At 51.9% G+C, this 18531-nt stretch overlaps 9 protein-coding genes across 9 annotated transcripts; 4 read left to right on the top strand and 5 right to left on the bottom strand.

The window, feature by feature from the left end:
• Positions 1–235: 235 nt before the first annotated feature.
• PHO5_1 (histidine phosphatase family protein) lies at positions 236–1865 on the bottom strand (the record flags this gene model as incomplete). Its single annotated transcript, XM_041691201.1, has 4 exons — positions 236–659; positions 715–819; positions 912–1029; positions 1088–1865. 4 exons carry the CDS (start codon positions 1863–1865, stop codon positions 236–238), a joined length of 1425 nt encoding a protein of 474 aa, XP_041544710.1.
• Positions 1866–2634: 769 nt separating this feature from the next.
• AKAW2_51288S (50S ribosomal protein L36) lies at positions 2635–3167 on the bottom strand (the record flags this gene model as incomplete). Its single annotated transcript, XM_041691199.1, has 3 exons — positions 2635–2674; positions 2751–2785; positions 2898–3167. 3 exons carry the CDS (start codon positions 3165–3167, stop codon positions 2635–2637), a joined length of 345 nt encoding a protein of 114 aa, XP_041544709.1.
• A 468-nt stretch (positions 3168–3635) lies between these two features.
• On the bottom strand, positions 3636–5454 carry ILV1 (threonine dehydratase, biosynthetic; the record flags this gene model as incomplete). Its single annotated transcript, XM_041691198.1, has 3 exons — positions 3636–4933; positions 4994–5210; positions 5272–5454. 3 exons carry the CDS (start codon positions 5452–5454, stop codon positions 3636–3638), a joined length of 1698 nt encoding a protein of 565 aa, XP_041544708.1.
• A 1241-nt stretch (positions 5455–6695) lies between these two features.
• Positions 6696–7373, top strand: rcf1 (respiratory supercomplex assembly factor RCF1; the record flags this gene model as incomplete). The annotated part of the gene is made up of 3 exons (XM_041691197.1): positions 6696–6733; positions 6809–6879; positions 6949–7373. The coding sequence occupies 3 exons, from the start codon at positions 6696–6698 to the stop codon at positions 7371–7373; spliced, it is 534 nt and encodes a 177-aa protein (XP_041544707.1).
• A 188-nt stretch (positions 7374–7561) lies between these two features.
• Positions 7562–8079, bottom strand: AKAW2_51285S (LYR motif-containing protein 2; the record flags this gene model as incomplete). Its single annotated transcript, XM_041691196.1, has 5 exons — positions 7562–7621; positions 7672–7695; positions 7748–7830; positions 7888–7945; positions 7996–8079. The coding sequence occupies 5 exons, from the start codon at positions 8077–8079 to the stop codon at positions 7562–7564; spliced, it is 309 nt and encodes a 102-aa protein (XP_041544706.1).
• A 592-nt stretch (positions 8080–8671) lies between these two features.
• Positions 8672–11296, top strand: MEF1 (elongation factor G; the record flags this gene model as incomplete). Its single annotated transcript, XM_041691195.1, has 4 exons — positions 8672–8880; positions 8983–9094; positions 9152–11181; positions 11242–11296. 4 exons carry the CDS (start codon positions 8672–8674, stop codon positions 11294–11296), a joined length of 2406 nt encoding a protein of 801 aa, XP_041544705.1.
• A 1027-nt stretch (positions 11297–12323) lies between these two features.
• Positions 12324–13850, bottom strand: AKAW2_51283S (alpha/beta hydrolase; the record flags this gene model as incomplete). Its single annotated transcript, XM_041691194.1, has 5 exons — positions 12324–12388; positions 12455–13261; positions 13313–13513; positions 13591–13664; positions 13741–13850. The coding sequence occupies 5 exons, from the start codon at positions 13848–13850 to the stop codon at positions 12324–12326; spliced, it is 1257 nt and encodes a 418-aa protein (XP_041544704.1).
• A 487-nt stretch (positions 13851–14337) lies between these two features.
• AKAW2_51282A (uncharacterized protein) lies at positions 14338–17031 on the top strand (the record flags this gene model as incomplete). Its single annotated transcript, XM_041691193.1, has 2 exons — positions 14338–14615; positions 14694–17031. 2 exons carry the CDS (start codon positions 14338–14340, stop codon positions 17029–17031), a joined length of 2616 nt encoding a protein of 871 aa, XP_041544703.1.
• Positions 17032–17481: 450 nt separating this feature from the next.
• AKAW2_51281A (class I SAM-dependent methyltransferase) lies at positions 17482–18414 on the top strand (the record flags this gene model as incomplete). The annotated part of the gene is made up of 2 exons (XM_041691192.1): positions 17482–17728; positions 17801–18414. The coding sequence occupies 2 exons, from the start codon at positions 17482–17484 to the stop codon at positions 18412–18414; spliced, it is 861 nt and encodes a 286-aa protein (XP_041544702.1).
• Positions 18415–18531: the final 117 nt, after the last annotated feature.

Below are 18531 nucleotides of genomic sequence, written 5' to 3'. Positions count from 1 at the left end.
GTCGGTTGGTTGGTTTACTAGGATTGGGTGTTGTTCAAATTATGCTACTTTTATATATTTATGGAGCCATGACGGAATGTATCATTTCAATTTCAATTCATTCACTCACCCACCAACAACACCAATAGTAGCCTATACAACACCGTCTCTACACATATCATCTCTACCTCTCCTTCTAATAATGTACCCCTTTCCTCAAAGGTACTCGTAACCACTACATGAAAAGAATAATCAATCAAGCCAACCCCCCACACCTTCCCCCCATCCTAAAATTCTCCGCCGTCGAAGTATTCCACCCCCACCAAAACTCCATGTTTTGCTTATCATCCTCAGGAACCTCACACTCACTCACATAACTCGGCAAGCTTCCCACAAAATCCGCGTACTCGTCCAACGGACACGAATACCCCGGCCCACTCTGACAGTCCTCCAACGGCACGACCGCCTCGTTCAGGACCAGTCGGACGAAGATCCCGCCCGGCGCGAGGGCAGAATCAGTGCAGTTCATTCGCTCGATGGTGAGACGCCCGCCCATCGGGACTAGGTCTGGGGCGGACCAGGCGGATGGGGGGAAGGGGATGCGGGTTTTGTTCAGGGGGGTGGTGGGCGTGGCGATGCCGAGGGCGGTTATTATGGGGGTTATGTTGGTGTCGTGACAGCTGGTTGGATTCATTGTTAGTGTGAGAGGAAGGGGGAGGGGGAGGGGGGAAGTACAAGTTGAAGAAGAGAGGGCCGGCTGAGGAGGGGCCTTGTTGGAGGAGGGTGAGGGTTGCGTTTAGGTAGAGGGCGCCGAGGGCGCGGGTGTATTTGTTGCCGGGGCTGTTGGTGGCATTGTCATTGTTATTAGTACTGGATGTTCATATCGTGGTGGTATGATATGGCTGAAGCTTGCTTGGGATTTGGGGGTTTACCCTGCGCAGTAGTAGTAGTTGACGTTCCAGACATGTGCGAAACTGATCCATTCGTCTGTGGTGAAGACGTCGATCCAGGGTGATGAGGAGCGCGTGTTGAGCTCGTAGGCGGTCATTACTGCCCATTGTTAGTGTGTGCATCGTTTTAATAGGTATAGATGAGAAGGGGTATTCACGTATAAGTGAGTATACGTCAGTCCAGTTCAGGTTGAGACCCTGATACTGAGCGTTCAGTCTGTCCGCAGCGACATCGAACTGAGGCAGATAGTACGGCATGTCGTCGCAAATGCTCTGTGCATCATCGTCCTGTACATGACATGTTGGTGTCAGACTATCTGCGCCCTGGCTGTCAGATTCAGAGATGATGTTGAGCGCTGCCTTGGTGGCGTAGCTATCATTCCCGAGAAATCCTTGTCCGAAGTTCTGCGCTGTGCTGATGATTCGTTGGAAGTCGGCAGTGAATAACGGGAGAATGGTCGACTCGTTATAAAGATTCCCATAGCGCTGGCGGTACGCCCTGCCATGGTTGTATGCGCTTGTTAGTCCTGCATATGGCCCTGTCGAGGTCTCCGCCTCGTAGCAGTCAGATGGGACGAAGTAGGTCCAGTTACTTAGGAATGCTAGATCGCCGCCACTGTAGTTACCTGCGATGGAGTCGTTGACTTTCTTCAGGGCCTGTTCAATGGAAGTCCCCTCGTCTGATGCGGGATATCGTTCACCGTGTCGTTTGACCATGATCACTTGGTCAACGGAGCATTGTGCTGGAGGGTCCCGACTGATTCCGTATGATATGCGGTCCACATAGGGACCACGGACGCCGTCATGGTTGAGGAAGTTCTCGCCGTCCAAGACTTGTTGGGAGATGAGTGAGTCGGAGAAAGTGTACGAGCTGCTTAGTGCAGTGGTTGCTGGGATGGACCATAAAGAGAAGATTCCTACCCAGAATCGTGCCATGACGATGACTGAGAGCGCAAGAGTTAAGGGTGTTGCTGGCAGACTATTCCTTCAGGATCCTGCATCAATGTGCCAGCACATTCCAAAGATTATGATAGAAGGAGTGTGACTTCACCAGGTATGCTGATGCAGGTTGTAAACAGGGGTCTGTCGGCGATTGAACAATCAGTGGAATGCTATATTCGACATCATTCGAATATGGACGAGCCTAGGAGCATCCCTTGCATGCTGCCTCGGGAAGAAATGCAAACCGTGCGGAGTCGATCGGTCAGTAAATTGAGCATGGCTTCGAACCTGATCATGAAGAGAGATACCCCGCATATGTCGAGGAGGCGAGGATGCAAGAGAAGCAGAATCATGGAACCGTCGGATCAGGAAAAGTATCGCATGAGGGCTCCGCGCATCGGAAGTACGACTAACCCCCAAACAACCACCAAGATGAAAGTTCACCCGGGAAAAAGTAATTGAAGAAAGAGAATTCCAATATATAGACACAATTAATGTACAGACAATGCAATAAAGCGCCTAACCAACCAGTTGGTCGTATCCCATAGCAAATGCGCGGTTTTCCCAATGTCGAGACCCAGTAGTAGTAGCCGTATACCCACAATACATCTATCCACGATTTGTTTACCACCGTCGCAAGGTCAGGCAGAGGTCATGCAAGTAATGCTAGCTCTTCCATCGGCTTCAGTTGATGTTCAATGCAAGCAAATCTCGTTCGAAGGTACGCTCATTCTCTCATGCTCTCGCAATCGTTCCCATCCATCTATTTCCCTTGGCGCTGCTTGTGCTTCGGGTTCTTGGAGCTATTGCAGAAAAATGCATGTCAGCGATCATACTATACTATAGTGAGCTTTGCAGCTCATATCAGTGTAATCTTACCAGATAATGTAGACGCGGTTCTTTCTCCGCACAGGCTGCAGGTCCACTGTATTAGCCTCATTCCAACAAAGTACACACAAACCCCAATAAATGCAAACTTCTGCAACAGTAGACAAACACGCCGATTCAGATAGAATCACGGCATACCTTGCAGCCATCACACAACCGCTTCACCGACGAACGAGTCTTCATCCCCCGGACCTGCTCAACTTGTCTCAATGTGGACCCCACACTAGCAACTCCGACATTGTTGGTCTGCTTTCCAGAGCGCAAAAGGCGAAGGCCGTTGCCAAGGGAGAGGCGAGCGATTTGGGAGAAAGGGCGCGAAACGAGAGCGGCGGACCGGCGAGAGAAGGAGGGGAGAATTTGACGGAGGGCACCGGTCGAGGCCCCAAAGACGGAACGGAAAGACAGCATGGTGTCGGTTGGCGGATAGACGATAATTCTATGGCCGCCGAAAATCTGCGAGAGAAGGGAGGATCTCGAGGGAATCTAGACTCGAGACAGCTATATTGGCACCTCTCATCATCAAATGTTCGGAATCCTTTCGGAGCAAATGCTGGCCGGAGTTACTGTACCGCCGAGTTCCGATGTCCGACCAATCATGTTTGGCTGCCACTAATCCCGAAGCATTCACTATAAACATCTCGCAAGACAACGAACTTTACTTTTTTATGGCTGATATAGATATATTATGGAGTGAGTATCATGCTTCATTAAAGTATATACGAAGAAAAGCCCCAAACTTAGATACACAGATCGGTCTATCTTCCACATGCCCAATAGAACGCCTAAACATTTCAAACAAAATCCATCAACGGCCCACACTGTGTTTTCTAGAACTCTAATGTGATCAGGGAAAAGCAAATATTGTACCGGATTCCTCTACCGCAAGAAGGTCTTGTAGGTAGGAGAATCGGTATGTTCAGTGAAGGGGTAAGCCAGATCGCTGAGGAAAGCCTCCAGCTCTGCCTTCTCGTTCTCGGGGCATTGGATACCCGCAAGCACCTTGCCAACATCACCACCGTAGTTACGGTAGTGGAACAGAGAGATGTTCTGATTGGGACGAAGGGTCGTCAAGAACTTGGCGAGAGCACCAGGACGTTCGGGGAACTCAAACATGAACAGCCGTTCATCCGCGACGTCGCTGCGACCACCAACCAGGAAGCGCAAGTGTCTCTTCGCCAGCTCGTCATCACTGAGATCCTTCGTATCCATGCCACCTCGTACCAATTGGCTAATAATCTTGGCCAAATCATCCCGGCCAGTAGCGGCGGACAAGGAGATGCCCATCAGAACATCGGCCGACGAATCACGGGCGTAACGGTAGCTGAACGCGGTAACTGCATGAGGGAGAACAACCTCAACGAGCTTCGCAAAAGCGCCCGGCTTCTCGGGGATCCTGACGCTCAGAAGCGCTTCCTTCCGCTCTCCCAGAGCCGCACGCTCAGCAACAAAGCGCAGGCGGTCGAAATCCATGTTTGCTCCGGAGGCGATAGCGCACAGCTCCCTGCTCGTGTCTGGGCTGGGGTTGTTTGTGGCGTACTTCTTGAGACCGGCCAGAGCCAGAGCACCCGCCGGTTCAATGATAGACCGTGTGTCCTCGAACGCATCCTTGATGGCGGCGCATGTCTCATCTGTTGTGACCTGAACGACCTCATCGATGACTTCACGCGCAAGTCGGTAGTTCTCCTCTCCGACAGACTTGACAGCAGCACCGTCTGCGAACAGTCCCACGTCCTTCAGGAACACTCTAGAACCAGAGTCGAGAGACTGAGCCATGGCATTGGCATCCTGGGCCTCAACGCCAATGATCTTCACGTGCGGTGCGATGCGCTTAAGGTAGACTCCAATGCCAGCAATCAGACCTCCTCCACCGACGGCACAAAAGACAGCCTCCAGCTTCTGCAGATTGGCTTGGCGCAATATCTCCATGCCAATGGTGCCTTGTCCAGCGATCACGTAGGGGTCATCGAAGGGGGGGATCATGGTCAGTCCGTGTTGCTCCTGCAACCGGTATGCTTCTTGCTTAGCTGCGTCGAAGTCGTCTCCGTGCAGGACCACGCTACCACCCAGGCGGGCGACATTTAAATGCTTGATAGCGGGGGTGCCCGATGGCATAACAATAGTCGCGGGAATCTTCAATTTCCGAGCGGAGTAAGCAACGCCCTGCGCATGGTTTCCTTTTCATTATGTCAGTCGACGAGTGTCACCACGATTTAGTTCACCCCGACGCCACCCACCTGCTGAACACGCAATGACTCCCTTCCATCGTTGTTCGTGGGTCAAGTGCGCCATCTTGTTGTAGGCTCCACGAAGCTTGAAACTGAACACAGGGAGAAGATCCTCTCTCTTGAGGAGCACACGGCACTCCAAGCGATTGCTGATGTTGACCGCATGGTGAAGTGGGGTCTCCTCGATAATGTCGTAGACACGGGACGTCAGGATCAACCGGAGATACTAGACACATGAATGGCATGAGTAATTAGATAGAGGACATAAAACTCCAGTGTAGACTCACGTCTGGGGTTCCATTGGGAAGCAGGAAGGCGTCAGGGATGCCATAATCGACTTTTGATCGCTCCTGGCCATCCACCTTGTCCGAAGTGGGAGACGGAGCAGCAGAACGCTCGTTCAGGGTCAGGTTGTCCAACTTAGTAGTGACGGGGTACGGAACGCCGTTCTCAGTGACTTCGCCCGGCATTATGGCGTCTTTGTGGGGTATATGTGAGAGAATTGGATGTGATAAGAACAAAGACAAAGACCAGAGTCCGGCGGAAATCCTCTGAGTCAACCAAACGAAAAGTCCGGCGGTGGCACTAGATCCGAGTCAATCAGGTGTATTCCGTGGGGAATTCCGTGATCGGAGCGGAAAAGTTTTATGTCATCAACCCTCCATTCCAGCCCTAAGTTCTAGGCCGGGAATAGTTGAAAAATTGTTTATGTTGAGGAATAAGAAAAGACATGCAAAGAATTCAGGAGCATATTTGGGCGTCGCAGGATCATAGTACTATTATCGAGGTAGTATTCTTGCAATTCCCCCCCTTAAGTATTCCGCGGAAGCGGCAACAAACTGCCTACTCAATATTTTTCTCAGACATTGCGGTCTTCATATACTTACCCCGTAATGCTATTCATGGTTGAAGTGGGCCTGAAGGAATCCATGCACCACCACCAGGAAACGTAGGAAAGTCTTTACGTACATGCTTCTTCCCAGCCAATGAGGTCAGATGTTATCCTATGACAGGCTTCGAGTCTCACAAGCTTGATGAACCACCTGTCGAGGTTAAGAAAACTCCGGGTGCGCTTTTCCCAAAACTTTGCCCAATCAAGGAATAGGCAAAAGCAGAAATTATTCACATGATCCGCCATCGGAAGTGATCCTTTGACTTGATTTATCCAAGATCATCAGTGATAACTTGACTTGGTAATACTATGGTCAAGAGCAGGCGTCTCACGAAGGTACATTATCATCTCCATATATTGAAGATCTGTAACTCTAAGTTTCGGCTCTATGAGGCTATTCTTGACAGGAAAAAGCACCTGGTATACAGTGTAGAACAGTCGAGGCATAGCACAAACCGGTCATCTGTCCGAAGTATGGCCTGATAGAAGACTAAAGGAAGGTACAAGTGATTACAGTGCCTCTGCGTAACATACCGTATTCAATAATACGAAAATTATCTCCTCCGTATGCTTGTTCCTTCCGACGTCATGTTGTCCGGGTGCACGCGCAACGCATGTACTTTTCTCTCCGGACAGGGCGCTACTCATCAACCCAAGGTTGGCATTTGTGTGCAGCTTTGGCTGCCTCCTCAATCCTACAAACTCTTGGCTAATGACTTGCAGATTTGATTAGCTTCTAGCTTCAGCGGCCCCAGCCTCTCCGAGCCCCTTCGCCGATCGCCACACTTGATAGCAGGTCACAGTAATTATTATAGCAAGATGAGCGAGCCTCTCCCATCGTCTTTTGAAGAACATCCGTACGTATTTGCCTCCTTTCGAATACAGATCATAGACTGGTGGCTCAGCTAGTTCTAACAGATTTATTTGTGCAGTCAGTTCCAAGAGGAGACTTCGCTCCAAAAGTTCCGCAGACGTCTCAAGGAAGAGCCTCTGATCCCGCTAGGTAGGCATACCATTGAAGCTCAGACGCCACATTTCTTCAACCAAGCTTAGCTAACTTACTTGAACCTAGGATGTGCTGCCACTTCCTACGCACTGTACCGGGCCTACCGGTCGATGAAGGCCGGCGACTCCGTCGAGATGAATAAGATGTTCCGTGCTCGTATCTACGCCCAATTCTTCACCCTTATCGCCGTGGTCGCCGGAGGAATGTACTATGGTAGCGAGCGGAAGCAACGGAGGGAGTTCGAGCAGATGGTAGAGGCACGCAAGAGCCAGGAAAAGCGGGACGCTTGGCTGCGCGAGTTGGAGATCCGTGATAAGGAAGACAGAGGCTGGCGGGAGCGTCATGCGGCTATTGAGGCCGCGGCAAACGAGGCCGCAAATGCTAAGAAGTCTTTCCCTGAGCAGGATGCTGCTCGCTCTGCTATTGAGCCATCCGAACAGAAGCCAATTGGGGTACTAAGTGCTGTGAAGGAGTTGTTGTCGAGGCAGTAAGGTTGGCAAAAAGAAGTGTTGTTGGGTTTCTTACTTGATTCTCATGTTGGTTTGGGTATCTATGATATTGTACATATATGCATTCGATTTTTGTCAGAATATCACTCTCCATCTCTTAACTCTTGATCTCATTTCTCTGGGCCTTAGCCTGTATCTTAATTAGTGCTGATCCTGGCGAAATTTCCCCCTTAGCCGACAACCTGCTCGTCAATATACCGCCTCATCATATCGAACTCGGACTTTCCGGTCTATGCATAGTTAGGCTGTTTGTCCATGAAAGAACACTTGGGAAACTTACCGAGATAAGATAACGAATATGTTGCTATCCGTACTCGTCAGTCTGGTGCTATACTGTAAAGGTAAGGAAGCCATACCAAATCTGTAACGTTTCTATTACGCTCAAACTCCCCACGAGCATATCTGTGCAGTTCATCCTTGGTGGACGAGCTGGGTATTTCTGCGGCTCTATCAGCATGGTGCATGATTGCTATGAGTAGTATAGATATGGACTGACTATTGAGCGCTCGCACAATATCACGCCATAGAGAAATGACTCGTTGCCTTTGGATGAACTTCCGGTCATATCAGCGCATGAACGACTCAACTAGCGATGGTTACACACATGATCGAGGCTAACGGTTGGCTTTCTGAGCTTCGAGGGCTGGCTGCGGGATACGGAAGCCAGAAGTCTCAGAGACGGTCGCATTTGGACGGAAATTATATAAAATGGTCCACAGGGCACCGACTGGGTAGCTAAGAAGTATCAATGCGGTACAGTTCTATAGTGATTGCTGGAAATAGTAAATGATTGCATCTATGATTGATGATCAACGGACGGTGGCGGAGAACAAGGCGGTGAGCGATTCTACCGCACTGTACCGGTATGAAATATATCGGGACCAACGGTATTTCCATTACACAATTCTGCCGTCTCTGTACCTGAAGGTCTAGAGCACGGCTTCACCAGTTTTGATGGGTCCGAAGCCGGAAGAGACACGCCTTCGGTGCACTTTCCGGGTGATAGATATAGCTTATCGGGAAGGATGTACAATTGCAGCACCTTCCAATACAACATCCCTCTAGACTCCTCATATTTGACTAGGATGAGAATCAAGCCAAAGATCATTGGCTGCAATGGCGCCCGGGGAAAGCGGAGGCCAATCAATCCTAGTATAGCTCACGTGACTGCGTGCCTGGCTTCCCCGAACTTTTTTTCGGAGCCGCAGAAAAGATCGAGACGCCTGGGGACTCAAAGAGCGCCAACGTTTGATTGAGATTCGGTGTGCACGGAGATCATCATGAGGACTCCTACTCTTGCGCGGCTTCCATGCCGCGCTGTTTCTGGATTGACCAGATCTTCTGTCCGTCTTCAGTCCCAGAACTTCTTGACTCGGCGATGCGCTTCGACGGCTGCTCTCCGTTCACCTACTTTGGCTCCGGCTTATCAGTCTACCCTGAGCAAACACTTCCAGCAGAGGAGGAACGCTTCTGCTACTGCTGCTGCTGTGTAAGCATCTACTACGTCCTGTCTATCTTAAATGCTGCCTTTGTTCAAATAGAAGCACTTTAATTTGACCAATTACTGATCGTTGTTTTCAAATAAACATAGGCTTGAGGCTGCCGCTGCCAACCCCGACACCCTGTCGCAAGAGGCCATCATCGAAAACCTTGACCCCGTCGAAGCAGCACGTCTGTCCCGTGTTCGGAACATTGGTATTGCTGTAAGGACATTGTGGATAAGAGTTGCTTGGATTATTCGCATCTAATAGTCATTCTAGGCACACATCGACAGTGGTAAGACCACATGTACCGAGCGCGTCCTTTTCTACACTGGACGTATCAAGGCTATTCACGAAGTCCGTGGTCGTGATGCCGTTGGTGCGAAGATGGACTCCATGGACCTGGAGCGTGAGAAGGGTATCACCATCCAGTCCGCCGCAACTTTCTGTGACTGGGTCAAGAAGGACGCCGAGGGCAAGGACCAGAAGTACCACCTCAACTTGATTGATACTCCGGGTCACATTGACTTCACCATCGAAGTCGAGAGAGCGCTGCGCGTTTTGGATGGTGCTGTCATGATTTTGTGTGCTGTTTCCGGTGTCCAATCCCAAACCATCACCGTTGACCGCCAGATGAGACGTTACAACGTACCTAGAATTTCCTTCGTCAACAAGATGGACCGTATGGGTGCCAACCCCTTCAAGGCTGTTGACCAGATCAACAAGAAGCTTAAGATCCCCGCTGCCGCTGTTCAGGTGCCCATTGGTGCTGAGGACGAGTTCGAGGGCGTTGTCGATCTGCTTCGCATGAAGGCGATTTACAACCGTGGACCCAGTGGTGAGGAGCTTTTCGAGACCGATGAGATCCCGGAGAAGGTTAAGGCTGTGGCGGAGGAAAGAAGGCAGATGCTTATCGAGACCCTCGCTGACGTTGATGACGAAATTGCCGAAATCTTCCTCATGGAGGAAACGCCCACCGAGGACCAAATGAGACAGGCCATCCGTCGGGCAACCATCAACCTGAAGTTCACCCCTGTCTTCATGGGATCTGCACTGGCGAACAAGTCCGTGCAGCCTATGCTGGATGGTGTCATCGACTACCTTCCCAACCCCTCCGAAGTGCAGAACCTTGCTCTTGACAAGAAGCGCAACGAGGCTTCTGTGAAGCTCGTCCCCTACAACTCTCTGCCCATGGTCGGTCTTGCATTCAAGCTGGAAGAGAGCAACTTCGGTCAGTTGACCTATATCCGTGTGTACCAAGGTACTCTCCGCAAGGGCTCTTTCGTCTACAATGCGCGCAACGATAAGAAGGTCAAGATCCCTCGTATTGTTCGCATGCACTCTAACGAGATGGAGGACGTTACTGAGGTCGGAGCTGGTGAGATTTGTGCTGTCTTCGGTGTCGAGTGTGCCTCCGGTGACACCTTCACTGATGGACAGCTGGGCTACACCATGTCCTCCATGTTCGTCCCCGAACCCGTCATCTCCCTGTCCATCAAGCCTAAGAACAACAAGGATGGTGCCAACTTCTCCAAGGCCATGGCACGTTTCCAGAGAGAGGACCCGACTTTCCGTGTCACCTTCGATGCGGAGAGTGAACAAACTCTTATCTCTGGTATGGGTGAACTGCACCTCGAAATTTACCTCGAGCGTATGCGCCGTGAATACCGCGTCGACTGTGAGACTGGCCCACCTCAGGTTGCCTACCGTGAGACCATTGGCGACCGTGTCGAGTTCGACCACCTGCTGAAGAAGCAATCTGGTGGTCCTGGTGACTACGCCCGTGTCGTTGGTTGGATGGAGCCGACAGGCAGCCTTGGCGAGAACGTGTTCGAGGAACAGATTGTTGGTGGAAGTATCTCGGAGAAGTTCCTCTTCGCTTGTGAGAAGGGATTCCACCTCTCTTGTGATAAGGGTCCTCTGATTGGACACAAGGTCCTTGGTACCAAGATGGTCATCAACGATGGTGCTACCCACATGACTGATTCGTCTGAAATGGCCTTCAAGAACGCCACCCAGCAGGCTTTCCGTAAGGCTTTCAAGGAGAGTAACCCTGCTGTCCTCGAGCCCATCATGAAGACTGTCGTGACGGCCCCGTCTGAGTTCCAGGGTGACGTTATCGCTCTCTTGAACAAGCGTAATGCTACTATCAACGACTCTGAGGTCGGTGTCGATGAGTTCACCGTGTATGCGGACTGCAGTCTGAACGGCATGTTCGGTATCAGTTCCCACCTGCGTGCGGCTACCCAGGGTAAGGGTGAATACACCATGGAGTTCAGCCACTACGAGAGGGCACCTCCCCACCTCCAGTAAGTCACCGTATCCCCGCATATATCATTAAGCCGATACTAATAAGAATCCACTTATAGGAAGGACCTCATCGCCAAGTACCAGAAGGCCCAGGCCGACAGACACAAGAAATAAGCCTGTCTCAATCCTGTGGCTTGATGCTTGGAACAGCTTTACGGAGGTAGACCCACCTTCTGAAGCTACCATACACCAGTGATGCAGCTCAAAAGTATACCCATTACGTCTCCTTTCGGGGTTCTTGAACCTGCAATCCCTCTCCCGCGCTCTATCCTCCCTCCTACCTCTTCCCTTCTCGGCGTGTATTCCCTACGAAGACGATGTTCTCATTATGCTTAGATAATTTGGCGCCATGTATTATTTATAAAGCAATCTAGACGGGCCCTGTGGGCGTCGGAAAATTCTCAGTCAGTGCCATGGGGCCGGGTTGGTAGAGTACCCGGCCGTCCATCCCCGAGACAGCTCATTTCGGTTTCAGACTGTACATATTTGACCTAAAGGTCTCTATATCTCCTCTCATATATTCAATTTAAAGCATATACTGGGCTATAAAGCAATTCCTGGGTGGTGAAAAGGACGTACAGTTTAACGTAGTTCAAATCCGGGTAACCCGTTAGTACTACCATAAAACTGAAAGTCTCATTCAAATATGTCAGTTACTGCCTTTCCTTCTCCCCCTTTAATGCAAGTCTCCAAATAATTTCATGGTGTTGGTCATTTCTTCTGTGCCTTGCTCGTTTTTGCTGTACTACTCTATGTCCTTCTCCGAACCGCAGTCACTCATCCAACGAGTATATATTCCAAACCAAGCACCGATATACCTACCCATCCAAAACACGAGACCGACACCCATATGCAAGCGACTTACAGTACCTCTATAGAACACAGCCACAAGCTCTAGAACAACTGACAGTGAATACAGACTCTTCAGTCGCGTCAACGCATCCCCAACCCCCCCTCTTGATTGGCCCGCCTTATAAGTGGATTTTCGCGATTCCTTTTACATCTCGCTCATTTCCAGGTTTCTATTGGCTACCAGAATTTGAGGCTATACCTGCCATGTGAAAGCCCCAGTCTGCATTTAGCCTGTAATATCTAATAATAGTCTATGTGGGGTTGACGGCGAGATATGGCGGCATGAAATTCACTTCTCAAAGGCCCTCATCACTGAAAGAGCGGCGACGGAGAAGGTTGCGACGCGGTTGTGGCCTTGTCATTCATTGTTAGTTTTCACGCCAAGTATTATGTGTTGGGTTGGGTTCTATATCGACGTACCGCCATGGCTCACGCGCTCCCATCTGACGCGCTTAACGACGGCGTTGTCTTTCGCCGACTGGTTCTCCCAGATTTGCACTTCGTTCGGTCCGTTAGAGTCCTTCCGTTCGTGGACTATCCTGCCAGGGCCACCGGGGATGTCCTCGCCCGTGGCGGCGATCCAGACCCGCCGGCCCTCCTGCCAGGGGATCTCGACGTCGTTTGCTGCATGGATGATGAAGAGGTCGAGACCTTTGTTCGCGTAAGCGGGGTTAGGGTCGTCTTTGGTAATGTTGGTGTTTACTCCCGACAAACGTGCCACTCTAGCGGCGGTGTCCCAGCGGTCGATAATGCGGCTCTTCGCCCAGTTGTGTGCCCGAGGGTAGTTGGCTAGCAAGGAGAGCATTGGAGGTGTGATTCCCTTCAGACTGTAGGAATCTATCAGACTTGGCACGTTGCTGAAGGATGCTAGCAGGATAACGCCGGCGAAGGGTTCCGGGTCCTTGATTGCTGGCTGGATAGCAGTAGGGTCTGGGGAACCGAATGCAAAGCGCTCTGCCACGGCTGCGCTGACGGCTGTTCCTAGGCTCTGACCCATGACAACGATGCGTGACGGGGAGATGTTCAGTGGCCCGGAGGTGAGGTAGTTGAGCAGGGATACTCCGTCTGTGATTAGACCCTCTTCTGTGGGAGTGCCGGTTGAGAGGCCAAACCCGCGGTAGTCAATGGCAAAGACATGAACGGGGTTCTGGGGTGTAGAGAGTCCCAGGATTTGTCGATAAATGTCGGGTCGCTGGGCGGATGCGAGGTGGGCGGCGTTGCCGTGAACTGGTGTGGAATATCAGCTGCTGTATTTAGAGTGCGATAGTGTCTACTTACAGCTGACTACTACCCTGGCATTCGGGTCATTCTTAAGAAGCTTGAATGCAGTGGTTTTGGTGTAGTCGTCTGCTGGTCCGTCGGGTTCGTTTGCATTCAGCTCCTCTTCGTGCTCGTGACACAGTTGCAGGGGCAGGAGATGCCATCCGTAGAGTGTCTCGTTATCGGGAGTCACAAGATTAAATGGCTGGACCTGAGTTTCTTTCGTTGTAGTTAATGAGCTTGTCCTTTGAGTATGATCTGGTCGGTGACCTGTAGATTGGAACAGTCTAACATACTGAGAAAGCCGAATGATTCGACCAGATTGACGTCCTGCCACGCAGTGGGATTGATCTTGTTGACGTAGAGGGCACTGATACAAGTAGGCAGCAGGTCAACCAATGTGCTCGCTTTGAATAGTGGTTCGAGCATATAACGAAACAACGTACAATCTTTGGACTACGGGATACGTCATGGCACAGACGAATATGGCATAGAAGATACCACCGGCTGCCAGGGCCCAGTAGGCCTTCTTGAAGATGGGTTGAAGCTCAACCATGGTGGCTACGAGCCTACATTGAACAGTACACAGTTTAGCCAATATGAAGGTAGAAATAAAGCGAACTGCAAGTCGAGATGTCTCGGGAGCCCTTACTTTGAACCCGCCGTGCGCTCCGTATACCAATTGTAACAAGCAAACCTGGAGGTGCGACCACCCAACAGGATCTAATCAAGACAGCAGATATTTTCTAGGATATTCACACTTGAATGCCACCAATGCGACCTGGCTAGATGCAGGAACGGTGAATAAGGAAAAAGATGCGGAGGATTAAACCGGGGATGCTGAGGCTCGGCGGTGGAACTGCCCGATCCAGCTTCTGCCTCCAACTTCACTTTCTCCGCCGCCTTTTTTCCTTCTCCTCCGCAACTCTCATCCCTTCCCATCATACCAGTCAATCCCGGAGGCTGCGAGATGTCCGCTGCTTCAATCAGCTGGCTTCTTGATTGGCGCATAACTGCTCGTCAATAATTCTTTTCATTCCAGCATGGCCGAAAAACGCAAACTCCCCGCCCGCGAACGTCGCGAACCCGCGGCGAAGCGAAGAGCCTCCGAAGCTCCGTCTCGACCATCCCCTCAACCTCAACAGTCGAAGAAGAAAGGGTCTACACCGGTCGTTGCTCCTTCGCCCCCTCCTCCGCCACCACCGGAACCTGCCGAACCCCCTTTGCCTACAAAGATAAAGGATGGAGAGCCTCTTCCGACTACGGCCGCGCCGCAACCAACTACTCTTACGGATAAAGAGTATCAGTCGTATGCAGAAAGGTATGTGTGCCCTTTTAACTACACGCGCAGAAGCGCATATTGTGTATGTCAAGGCTCTCGGTCGCTGACCAGTAACAGTGCGATTCTGTTAGCTTCCCTGGAACGATCGAAGAAGAAATGGCTAAGCGACGGCATTTTGGAGAGATACTGGACCAAGCCCAAGAAGACCAAGAGGGAGCAGATTGAAGGAAAGAATCCGCCCAAGGAGACCATGTCAAAGGTTGGAGCTTGCAACATTGTTGTCGGGCCTCATCTGTTCGACGCGATGCTGTACACTGTCAAAGATCCCAACGCGCCGCCGCCGATCCAATACACCACCCCTCAACGCCCGATGGTTCATTATGGACACCCAAACAACTTTCAACAATACCACCCCTATCCTCACTCCCCTGCTCCGCCCCAGCATGCACGGCAACATCCACCCCAAGGCTCTCCGGCGACTCCTGGAACACCTCAACCTGGCTACACTCCTGGAAACCACCCACCCCCTTCACATCCTGCTCGGACTCCAAGTCAGCCACCCCACCGTCCCCCTGGCCCTCAATCCGCGCAAAGACCATCGCCTTCCCAGCACCCTCAGTCTGCCCAACCGCCGAAGCCTAGCCCAGATCCCGTCATTCAGATGCTTGCAACACGAGCTGCGTCCGATCCTGAGCTCAAAGCGTTGATGCGCGTCGTGGCCTCGAGCAAAGCATCCCAAGAACAACTCCGCGCTTTCCAGGCTCATATTGACGAACTGAATGCCATCATTCGCGCAAGGGAGCAGCAGCAACAACGGCTACAGCAGCAGCAGCGCCAGGTCCAGCCTTCCACTCCTTCTCATCCTCCCCCGCGTCCGTCACAAACTCCTATACAACACCCCCAGCCCCAGCAAACGCCGCAACCTTCGCAACCTCCGCAACAACCCCCCTCTGCACAAAAGCCTCCCCCGCAGCCAGTTCAGCAACCCCCTCAGCAACCCCCCCAGCAGAAACCCCAGCAAAACCCTCAGTCAACCCCCCAAGGGCAGTCGCAGCCACAGTCCACGCCGCGTGTCGAGGTGCAAGTCCCCAAACCATCACCGTCTGCCGCCCCTACCCACCCTCCTCCGAACTCGAACGTCCCACAGCCGCCACAAACGCCTACTCCACAGGCACCTAAGCCAGCCCCTCAGGTTGTAATTAAGCAAGAACCTGGCGTGGCGGCGCCAGGTCAGCCCCCGTCTCAGCCGGTATCGAGTCCTAGTGTGGCGCCAGCTCCAACTCCTACCCCGGATCCGCAAAAGCAGGCAAGCCCTGCTGTACGACCCATGCCGCCTCCCCAGCAGCAACCAACGCCGCGACCAGGACCTCCACACCCACCCTATCAACAACCTCCGTATCAGAGCCATCCACCTGCCATACAATCTCGGCCTCCGCAGTATGGGTCGCCATCGCCGTATTATCGCCCAGCTCCGCCACCGCCCCCTCCGAGACAGAACTACAAGTCGGTGGTCTTTGAATTTACGTCACCGCTGACCCCCTATGGAAGCAGCACATCCGGACATGCAGGCTCTGGTGATCGATACCTATTTCCTGAGTACACAATTCTGGAATGGCTCCCTGGAGGAAATACTGTTCTTGCCTCGTTCCTGCTCGTGAGGAAGGTTGATCCAAACGCAACGTTTCCCTTAGAGTCAGCTACTGAGACGGCCAACCCCCGGGCTAAAGGCAAGGCATCCAAGTCCAAGTCGAAGAAAGCAGACAAGAACAAGGAGAAAGCGGGTGAAGCGGACAAGGATAAAGGGAAAGCAGAGGATAAAGAGAAAGACAAGCCGCAGGAGAAATCCAATGATAAACCTGAATCTTCTGGCACTGAACCTAAACCTGATGGTGATAAGGCACCAGCCAGCAGCACGCAAGCTGACCAGAAGGCTGAAGCATCCGAAACTCCTAACAAACCCTCAACAGACAAGGATGACTCTAAAGACAAAAAGGTCGATAGCAAGGACAAGGACAAGGAAAAGGAGAACAAGGAGAAAGAGAAGGACAAAGACTCCAATCTGAAGGAATACTACCAACCCGTGACATTCCGCATCTTCACCAACAACCCCAAAGTCCTCGAGCCTCTAGGCCGTGTCGTGAAGCCTCCGGACGAAGTCCGCAAATACATGAACGAGATCATGGACCGAGCGGAACGCGCCCCCGAGGGATTCCTGGCATACCGTCTGCCCCGAGAAGAGCCCGACGATAACAAGCCGGCCCCTGAGACAGAAGATAGCGGCAAGAAAACCGGAACCCCGGTGCCTGCTGCGCGTGGGAGGTTGCAGTCTCGGAGTAAGACGGTGGACGAGGAATCGGATGTGGAGAATATCGAGGGCGCTGTAGAGGAGGAAGAGGAAGAGGAACTCAAGGATTTCTATGGTCCGCCTACGGGACTTCCACCTATGGGAGCGTGATTATTGATAGACTGGTTTCACAGTATATAGGTTTGAGCACCTAGACTATGCATGAGTAATGCATTCCGTGTATGTTTGATTATCGTGACAATTCCTTCCCTTAGCGCAGCTATCTTTCCCACCCATCTACCAAGATACCGTGCTTACCCCATCTATGACTCCTACTGCGCTATGCAATTAGACATATACGTTGAGTCAATTTCAGACGGACCAATCTAAATGATAAGGAAATATCTACTTCCGAGAAATAGACCGGTCCCTTATGACTCAACCAATTTAAATTAAATCAGACTGCAGGGATGTTTCTGCGTCAGCTTACTCCCCTACTAACTAACCCTCAGATAAGATGTCACCATCCGCAGCCCCCATTAGCCACAACAAGAACTATAATAGTCCCAAACCCCATCATCCCACACCCATCCAGCGAAACAGCAACAAAAAACAACTAACATGTCCACCGACCTCTCCACCACCGCCGCATCCATCGCGCGCCTCTCCCTCCACGACCCCAACAACTTCCACATCCAACACTCCCAAACCCTCCACCGACTAACCCTCCTCCAGCACTGGGCCATCCCCGCAGGCTCCAGACTCCTCGAGCTAGGATGCGGCCAAGGCGACTGCACGACCGTCCTCGCCTCCGCCGTAGGCGAACAGGGCAGCGTAGTAGCAGTTGACCCAGCAGATCTTGATTACGGTGAAAATCCCCCACTCCCCTCCTCTTTCATCACTCCCCTCCTCCTCCTTCTACCCTACTAACATCACCTAGGATCCCCATACACCCTCTCCCAAGCCCAATCCCACATCAGCCAATCCCCACTAGGGCACCGCATAACCTGGATCCAACAATCCCCACTAGATTACCTCTCCTCCCTGCCACCGACATTCGACGCTGCAATCCTCGCCCACAGTCTCTGGTACTTCTCCTCTCCCGCAGTTATCCTGTCTACTTTCCGCGCCGTCAGGCAGCACAGTAAACGGCTCTTGCTGGCGGAGTGGGGACTAGTAGCCACGCACCCGTCCGCGCAGCCGCATGTGCTCGCTGCGCTGGCGCAGGCGGCGCTGGAGTGTCGGAAACCTGGGGAGAGTAGTGACTCGAATGTGCGGACGGTGTTGGGGCCGAAGAGGCTTAGGGAGTTGGCGGTGGAGGCGGGATGGAAGGTCGAGAGGGAGGAGTATGTACAGACTGGGGAGGGGTTGTTGGATGGGAGGTGGGAGGTTGCGGCTGTTCTTGATGGGGGGTTTGAGGAGGAGGTGAGGAGGGTTGTGAGGGATGAGAGGGAGAGGGCGGTGGTGTTGGCGGCGAAGGATGCGTGTGAGATGAGTGTTAGGGGTGTGGAGAGGGTGAGGAGTATGGATGTTTGGGTTGCTAGTTTTGTTTGATGATGGATGGATCTTTGATTGATTGGTTAGAGGGGTGATGAAGGATGATCAACTCAATTGCGAACTAGTACTGTTATTACTATCTTATCAGGTCCAGGGTTTGTTATTTTTTTCAAG

Source organism: Aspergillus luchuensis, chromosome 5 (genome assembly GCF_016861625.1).
Source record: "Aspergillus luchuensis IFO 4308 DNA, chromosome 5, nearly complete sequence".
Classification (NCBI taxonomy): domain Eukaryota; kingdom Fungi; phylum Ascomycota; class Eurotiomycetes; order Eurotiales; family Aspergillaceae; genus Aspergillus; species Aspergillus luchuensis.
The sequence above is the reverse complement of the archived record's forward strand: the minus strand, read 5'-3'. Positions and strand labels throughout refer to the sequence as shown.